At 40.2% G+C, this 9495-nt stretch overlaps 1 protein-coding gene across 1 annotated transcript in view; it reads right to left on the reverse strand.

Moving 5' to 3' along the window:
- Positions 1-321: 321 nt before the first annotated feature.
- The window catches only part of zgc:162872 (BAR_ACAPs and ArfGap_ACAP domain-containing protein), a 17760-nt gene continuing 8586 nt past the window's right edge, over positions 322-9495 (reverse strand). Inside the window, exons 14-22 of the mRNA XM_053321593.1 lie at positions 8146-8339; positions 7665-7734; positions 6558-6652; positions 6383-6459; positions 5800-5954; positions 5565-5674; positions 5307-5417; positions 1853-1914; positions 322-1312 (exon numbers count right to left, since the gene is read on the reverse strand). Coding sequence (XP_053177568.1) covers positions 1107-1312; positions 1853-1914; positions 5307-5417; positions 5565-5674; positions 5800-5954; positions 6383-6459; positions 6558-6652; positions 7665-7734; positions 8146-8339 — 1080 coding nt within the window. The 3' untranslated portion in view covers positions 322-1106. The remainder of the gene's footprint in view (positions 1313-1852; positions 1915-5306; positions 5418-5564; positions 5675-5799; positions 5955-6382; positions 6460-6557; positions 6653-7664; positions 7735-8145; positions 8340-9495) is intronic.

The raw sequence follows: 9495 nt of genomic DNA on the forward strand, positions 1-9495 counted from the left end.
TGGGAATCAATCACGGCTCTGCTGCGACTCCCACACTCCAAAATGGTCCTTTGGTGGAGCTGAGGCTGGCTTGGCTGCACCTGGGTGTTTAGCGTGGAGGTGCTAACTCAAACTCCACGTACTCCGGTGGTAGTTAAACTCCGTTTGACACAGGTTGCATTTTACTTTTGACTTGTCAACTGAAGCGTCTGGAAGTGTTTTAAAGTTAAACAAGCCGTTCAAAAGTCCAGTAGCTCTCTTACTTTCCATCAGCGCGGTAGGTTTACTGCAGGAGGCCACTTCAAAGCATAGCGCTACAGCTAGAGGAGCCGTCTACGGGGGAGTAGAAGGGACAAAAAGGCTTGCAACATTAAAATGCAATTAAAAAAATTAACACGTTATGGATTGCATTAATCTAATCGCAATTAACGCGTTAACGCTGACAGCCCTAATTAAAACATTCCTTTATTAGTCCCAGGATGGGGAAATTTACAAATTGTGTGTGTGTGTGTGTGTGAGTGTGTGTGTGTTATGTGTGTGTGAGTGTGTGTCTATTCTGTAACTTTCTATGTTAGCTTTAAACTAGTAACACTGAGCGAGGCGGAGCGTTTCTCCCTCAAAGTAACTTTAACTTTCTTCTTTTTTCTACTTTTTCTTTTTTAAGCTTTTCAAACAACTGATCTGACGCTTCTAAAGTTTTAAACACACCTGATACTAACACGTTAAATCATCTGTTCAGGTACAGCTGAGGCCGACGGGAATGTCTCTGTTTAGTCCTGTGAGTGTTGGACACATTCTGACCTGATGGTGGCGCTAGAGGAAGAGTCGGAGGGTCATCCTGAGAGGAACGTCAACGCCCCCAAAAACCGAACACCATAAAAAAACTCTGTCCAACAGTAGTCGAGATATTTCAGTCAAAACCACAAAATATAATAATCACAGTTTCCAGCCGCAGTCACTGTACATGAAGTATCTGAGCTTATAGAGAATATACCACGCTGCTATATTAATATATGTCTTATATGTTCAGCTGTCTGTCATAAGCTGTTACCGTGGCAACACAGTGGTTAATAAGGAGGGAGGGACTCTCTCTCTCTCTGCGGTCCGACGGGCTTCAAGTGTTTCTGTCATTCAGTCTTTTCAACACTCTGCTGGTTGTTTACCCTTCCTCCTCCTCCTCCTCCTCCTCCTCCTCCTCTTCTTCTTCCTCCCTCTTCATCCTCCTCCTCTTCGTCGACTCCGCGGCTGAACCTTCGTCGGCTGAGTTTGTCTGGGTCATGTGACGCCATGTCGCTGAAGTCACGGAAGATTTCCTGAAACGTCTCGTCGTCTCCTGGAGAGAAAAAAACAGATTAATGATCAGTGTGTGTGTGTGTGTGTGTGAGTGTGTGTGTATCGTGTATTATGTTTATGTATGTGTGTGTGTGTGTGTGTGTGTGTGAGAGTGTATGTGTGTGTATTATACGTGTGTGAGTGTGTGTGTATATGTGTATGGTGTATTATGTGTGTGTGTGTGTGTATGTATGTGTGTATTATGCGAGTGTGTGTGTGTGTATGTGTATTGTGTATTATGTATTATGTGTGTGTGTGTGTTATGTATTATGTGTATATGTGTGTGTGTGTTATGCATGTGTTTGTGTGTGTGAGACCGTGAGTGTGTGTGTGTGTATTGTGTATTATGTATAAAGTGTATGTGTGTGTGAGACTGAGTGTGCTATGCATGTGTGTGTGTATGTGTATTGTGTATTATGTTTATGTGTGTGTGTATGTGTATTGTGTATTATGTGTGTGTGTATGTGTATTGTGTATTATGTATTATGTGTGTGTGTGTGTGTGTGTGTGTGTGTATGTGTGTGTGTATGACTCCACTGACCCATAGCTCCAAACATCCCCTCTGAATCTCTCATCTCTTCGTTCATTCTTGCCATCCGCAGTCTGAAATCAATAATCAATAACTGATAAACATAAAATAATCACAGTATATCATCTTTAACTATTCCACTGAAGTGCCACGGGGCTACTGCCGGGACGAGTACACGATTTATTACCAGTGTTTAAAAGTCACCCTGATCATATTCTGGTTTCGAGAATTGCACTAACACTAACTCAGTAACTTTTACTGTCGCATTACATCTTACTAGTCAGTATCAAGTGTAACAGTAGATGTCAGCAGAGAGTAGCACATAGAGCACAAGGCCTAGCAACACTAACTCTAAGCATTACACTACAGCACTTCATACATACCCTGTTAGCACCATAGACTGTATAAAAGATTATATTGTTACTATAGCGCCCCCTATATATATTTATATAGTATACCCAGATAGCAAAGTGTCATTGAAACAATGTTGATTTTCCATCTGAATCATCAGAATGGTTGATATTGAAATCTCAATGCTAAATCAATGTTGAATCACTGTTACAATAGCGATGAAAACCAACGTTGAAAACAGTGACATTGAAATAACATTGATTTATAGTTGACCGGGAGACCATCATGTGTTAGACCAACGTTTCTGCACTGCACATCTCATTTCTGAATCCATATCAGGTAAGCACATTTATCTACATTTATCTAATCTTTGAATACTGAATTGTACCCAATTGATGTTCGTAAAGTGTAACATTATAGTTTATTTACATAGTGCAGCATTATATGCAGTCATTCGTGTGCTTCTACCATTCATTTATAAGTTAATATACTATTACACACATTCACGCAGCACCACAGCAAGTTCATTCAAGCGCTTCATAAACACTCAGAAGTTATAAAGCAAGCATTTATGTAGGCCTACCGGTTTATTTCGTGGAAATGTTAGCTTTAAATAAACAGGATGTGAAATTATCGATGAAGTGTATAGCTACATAACCGTTAGCATTAGCGTTAGTATTAGCGTTAGCAATAGCGTAGCTCGCTAAGATAGCTTATCTTTTTAACTGTACGAGTGTTATCTAGGATCAGCGATCGAGGATACATACAGTCCATATTATCGCTCAATTTAAAAGCAATATGACCAATTTGCAGCCATTTTATTAATTACAGAGATAGACCTTCACTTTTCTTCTGAAGTTAGCATTTACGCTAGTGACATGACAGCTATGGATGGTGCTTGGATACAATCGGCATAATGATTACTATAACTTATTGAATATTATAAGTTAAAGATAAAGTCACAATACATGCACAGTAACAGCAGATTCACGTACACGCTGTGTGTTTCCATGGTTACAAAAACACTTGCTGTAGAGTTATCAGGACTGTGGTTGGTTGTTAATGTTAAATTGCTGTTTACTTAACCTTTTTTGTCCTTTTTACAGATCATTGATCCACATCATTTATCAAGTAAGCAAGTCTTTAAAGTACTTTATGCCTTATTTTTGTTTCTTTTTAATATCTGAATCTGCACACCACTTGCACAATGACATGTACAGTAACAGCTATTTAACTGACAGTTTGTGTTTTGCTTGTGTTTTCTGTTTTAGATGCCCTGACACTACAAATGGGGACTGCAAACGAATTAACCTTTTCTCAGGCAGATCAGAAGAGGCTGCATTACACCCCAGACCAGTCAGGAGGGATTGGACGCCCTTAGAAGCTGTGAAATTTGTTGAAATGTATTGATTAAATAAATGACTGTTTGTTTTAAAAAAAACATTGTGTGGATTTGTCATTATCTATTAGATAAAAACCTGTTTAATAAGGCCCATCATATTTAGGCCTATGTCTATAACACCCTGACTGTAGATAAAGCAGGATTTGTATTATTAGCCTATTTTTATAAAGGCATATTTAGTAATTATTATAGTTTAATATTATTATATTTAATATTGAAATATCATTGAAAGCAGGTTGATCTATAGTTAGGTTGAAATTTCAACATTGTTTCAACATTTGTGTTGGTTGAAATACCATTGAAATTCTGTTGATCTTCAGTTAGAAAATCAACGTTGTTTCAATATTAATTCAGGGTGCAAAAATGATGTTGAATCAACGTCAGAGTTCAACGTTGTTTCAATGACTTAACGTTGACAAAACAATGTTGATTTAACATTGTTTCAATGACCCTTTGCTATCTGGGTAAATATATATATTTTATACACCACAAATCATACAGCTATAATACAAAACAATAAAACTATTTATTTTGTCCACAGTAAACATGAATTAATAACTCCATTCAAATGAATTAGCTCAGTTAACTGGCAAAACAGACAGACAGGAATTAGCCAATCACAAAAAAGTAGCTCAGTTTCTGCCCAGCGACAGGTTGCTAAGGCCCTATGGTTGCTAAGGGCAGCTAAGGCCCTGCGGTTGCTACGGCGATGTATGAGAATCTGTTTGGAAATTCTCAAAATCCCCCCAGAATTTGGCTTCTGACAAGGTCCCGAACAATTACAAACTGTGAGAAAACCGTAACTCCTGTCCAAAAACCGAAAACACCGTGAGAGACACAGAAGCCGGCAGATTCTGACAGTGTTTATTTTATTCAGATATTCCTTAAAATGAGCGAGTAAGCTCAGTGTGAACACAGAGTGAGATTCTTTTGAAAAAAAAAGACGATTACATTAGGGTCAATGGGGAGTGAGACAGGTGTTGCCGCCGGTCTCGGCCCCCCCGTTTAAATTTTGTGCAGACCCTGCCTGTCAACGTCAAATTTTATGAATCCCAACACCTATGTCTACATTTTGACCAAAAATTATTTGTCTCCTTTTCATGGTTTGGCCGTGAGCTCGAGTTAAAAATATAATATATTTAGAAAATATTTTTTACTGCTTCTCTCACTCAAGCTAACGCTTGCACTGTAATTGAAGAAAAAGTGATCTCCACTCCTCGTTTGACTGCTCATAGATTGAACAGTTTACATTTTATGGAAAAACTGTTTGGTATTTCTCCAGAGAGCACAAGTTTTACTCCGTTTTAAAGTTTGAATCATTTTTCTACGTGCACGTATGAGAGAGCTAGGTGACTGAAAAAAATGGGGTTTTTCAAAAAATTCCCATTCATTTCCAATGGAGAAATCTCCCTGATTTTTGGGAATAACTTTGGGAAAAATTGGAATTTCAACACCAAAAGTCATAGCACCTCTTTCCGGATCGAGCTGCACGTTTTGATGTATATATTGTCGGTTTTCAAAGCCGCCGAGGAGTTACGCGCCAAAATTCGGCGGAAGAAGAAGAATAAGCATGGAGAAGATTAATAGCTTTACTGCTGGAGGGGAGCTGCGCACCCGTAGCACTAATTAAATATACAGGTTCATTTTAACATATTTATTAATATCGCTTGTATATCGTAAAGTATATCGTCTTCTCTACGCTCGGTGACTCACAGTGTGACGATGTCAGCGTGGGCCGTTTCCACGGCGATGGCCAACGGGTCCTGTCCTCTCTCGTCCACAGCGTACTGATTGGCTCCTCTCTTCAACAGCAGACACACCTGTCTGCAACAGCCAATGGAAATCAAGCAGAGTCAGAGTCAGGTATGAATCCTGCATGTGTGTGAGTGTATATGTGTGTGTCTCTGTGCATGTGTGGTCTGTGTGTGTGTGTGTGTGTGTGTGTGTGTGTGTGTGTGTGTGTGTAGTTACCCCGTGTGTCCAGCGGTGGCAGCAGCGTGCAGAGCTCCTTGTCCTCTCAGGTCTCTGTGGTTGACGTTTGCTCCGTTCAGCAGCAGAAACTCACAAGCCAGCAGCGACCCCTGCAGGCGGAGACCAGATCACACCAGTTCAGACCAGATCAGACCAGTTTAGACCAGTTTAGATACAAATCCACTCATTGATTATTAGTTTTGAGGCTCTCTTAGATATTATTGATAATTTTCACCCCAACAGCAGCTCCGATCAGCGCCGTTCGTCCCTCCTCCTCAGCGACGCTCCCGTTGACCTCCGCCCCCTGGGCCAACGCTGCCGCCATGGCAACCAGGTCTCCCGCCAACGCAGCCCGATACAGGCGCAGCCCGGCCTCGTCCTTCCCTCGCTCTGACACACGAGACACACTTCTTAACATACTTAAGTTATATATGTTGACAATGACTGATCATATATATATTAACATTTTGCACTGTTGGCCAAATAAAATGGGCAATATAATTACATTTTCTTGGGAAATAATAACAGTTCAAACACAGATGAGGTCATGGTCTACCTAAAAACATTAACAGTTGCTGATTTTAGCTTCTCAAATGTGTGAATTTGAAGATTTTCTGAGTCATATATAGTGGTAAACTTTGTATTTTGGATTGTCGATCAAATCAAAGAGATTTCAGGATTTCACAACAAGTTATAACCGATATTTTTTCCACTATTTTCTGACATTTTGACATTGAAACTACACTTCCTGTCAATCCATCACATAGTTTTTCGTAGATATTTCAGTCTGGATCAAAGTAGTGATGTCAAAGACTTACTGGAATTATCCGAGCCTCCGTTCTGCACGAATCTCTTCTCCACGTATTTCTCTTTGATCCACGTTTCTTTCTCTGCTCTGAAAAAGAAAGAAGAAAAAAACAGCAAAAATAACTCAAACAGGAGGCTTCAAATCAGACTCTCTCATCTCTCTGTCGTGTGTGTTGATCGTCTTACCGCGGACTGTCCGTCGAAGGTTTGACTCGTCCGCTCTCTGAACATCGAGCTTCGTAGATCCGGTTGATGACGTCGTTTCCCAGAACGCACAGCAGCTAAAGACGAGAAGAAAAAAACCCACAGAAGAAGAAACGTTTGGAGATTTCTGGAGTAATTTTGGCTTAATTTTGATTTGTTAGATGGAAGATTTGAACAGCTATAGTGAGATGTTTTTAGTGTTAGGTTCGATCAGTTAGTCGGTAGAAACAAGCTATTTGTTGTTCTTGTTAGATTATATAATTAAGCATTAATTTATTTATTTTTTGTTGTTATTTGTTTTGAAGAAGATCGCTGAATTAGTTGAATTAGGCAGAGGCAGAAGCAAGAAAAAAAAGTTATGCAGTAGATGCTAGCGGTTGGGGGGAAACGATCGATACAGCATAGTATCACAATATTTTATCGCTACGCAGACGACAAGTATCGATCTTTTATTGTAGGAATTGCAATTGTTTTTTTTCCTTTGGGGACAGAATTTGCAGGTGAAAAAAGGGTAATGAAATGCAATATATCGCAATATATTTAAAATCGCAATAATATTGTATCGTGACACAAGTATCGTGATAATATCGTATCGTGACACAAATATTGTGACACAAATATCGTGACAATATTGTATTGTGATAATATCGTATCGTGACACAAGTATCGTGACAAGTATCATGACACAAATATCGTGATAATATCGGATCGTGACACAAATATCGTGATAATATTGTATCGTGATAATATCGTATCGTGACACAAATATCGTGATAATATCGTATCGTGACACAAATACCGTGATAATATTGTATCGTGACACAAATACCGTGATAATATCGTATCGTGATAATATTGTATCGTGACACAAATATCGTGATAATATCGTATCGTGGAGCCTCTGGTGAATGAAGAAAGAATAAAGAAAACCAATAAAGACTAAATTAAAAACGAAGAGCATAAAAATATAAAAACAAAAAACAAACAGATAAATATTAGAAATAAATATTAATAGAAAACGATTGTGAATTGTGCAAACTTGCAATAATGTGTTTATATATTTCAAACTAAAGCTGTGTTTTTTTTTACCTTCAGCTGTTCGGACTCCCACGAGTCCAGAGTGAGAGATCGAACCTTGGACAGGTGAACGCCCAGACTCCTGCAAACACCAGGATGAAATAACATGATACGAATAACATCAAACAGTAAACATCATGCAGCCAGAGACATAGAGACATAAAGACATAAAGACATAAAGACACATTTGTTTCCTGCTTTTTAACGACTCTATTTAAATGCTGTCTGTAAAGTTGTAAAGGCTACAAGCTGAAGCACATTGGTCTAATAAATAAAGACGATCCAAAGCCTTTTTCACTTTACTTTTAGTGTCAAAACCTTTTTACACAGAGCTGGATATGTGCGTAAAAATCTAAAGAAAAAACTGGTTAAAACAGGTTTAGATTCATGATAATGTTTTTTCTCCATCCAGATGTTTGTAAGACTCTTTGTGAATCACTAGGATGCAGTTAACAATTCTCTAACAGTCTCTAACACTCTGCTCTGAGTCTACCTGTGGATCCCCGAGCACTCGATGCACATGGTGACTCCCAGGTTGATGGAGGCCCAGCGAGGCTCCTCCTCGCTGCAGTCACAGCAGCGCTGGTTCCCGGGGCCTCGCAGGGCCACACCTAGCGCTGGCGGCCTGCGAGCGGGGGGGCCTGGTGAGTTATCACTAGCAGACAGGAGAGGGAGGGGCTCTTTAGGCTGAAACAGGAAGAGACCACTCAGTATTAATAATCCAATGATGTCATAGATAATAATATATTTACTGGAATATTTTAATCACTCATAATACTGCAGTACTTTTACTGTAATACTGCATACTACATCACTATAATACTGCAGTACTTTTACTTGTAATGGAGTATTTGTACATAGCAGTAAAGTTAAATGTTGAGCAGCTTTTAACTGAGACTTTACTGTAAATGAGGAAACACAGTTTGAATCCACAGTGCGGCTCCTCGTCCTGATAACCGTCCCTGTTCTTTAAACACAACAAGCTCCACTCTGGGATCAGAGTTCCTTGTTCTCTCCCTTCAGAGCTACAGTTTGTAGATGGGTGTAACCAACATGTGACGTAGCACAGAGCTGTCAGGCTGCATTTATGACTGAATCACATGATCAGATCAAAGTTCAAACTTAATAAACTTATCAGGAAGTGAAGGTCAGACAGTCGTTGCCTCTGAGAGCTGAAATGGACCGAGAAACACTCAGCTGTTCGATCTGTCTGGATCTACTGAAGGATCCGGTGGCTATTCCTTGTGGACACAGCTACTGTATGAGCTGTATTAAAGGATTCTGGGATGGAGAGGATCAGAGGAAGATCTACAGCTGCCCTCAGTGCAGAGAGGCCTTCACACCGAGGCCTGTCCTGAAGAAAAACACCATGTTAGCAGCTTTAGTGGAGCAGCTGAAGAAGACTGGACTCCAAGCTGCTCCTGCTGATCACTGCTATGCTGGACCTGAAGATGTGGCCTGTGATGTCTGCACTGGGAGGAAGCTGAAAGCCTTCAAGTCCTGTCTGGTGTGCCTGGCCTCTTACTGTGAGAATCACCTCCAGTCTCACTATGAATCACCTACATTTAAAAAACACAAGCTGGTGGAGCCCTCCAAGAAGCTCCAGGAGAACATCTGCTCTCGTCATGATGAGGTGATGAAGATATTCTGCCGTACAGATAAGAAGAGTATCTGTTATCTCTGCACTATGGAGGATCATAAAGGCCACGACACAGTCCCAGCTGCAGCAGAAAGGACTGAGAGGCAGAGAGAGCTCGAGGTGAGTCGACTAAACATCCAGCAGAGAATCCAGGACAGAGAGAAAGATGTGAAGCTGCTTCAACAGGAGGTGGAGGCCGTCAGT

The sequence above is a fragment of the Scomber japonicus genome, chromosome 6 (assembly GCF_027409825.1).
Source record: "Scomber japonicus isolate fScoJap1 chromosome 6, fScoJap1.pri, whole genome shotgun sequence".
In the NCBI taxonomy this organism is placed as follows: domain Eukaryota; kingdom Metazoa; phylum Chordata; class Actinopteri; order Scombriformes; family Scombridae; genus Scomber; species Scomber japonicus.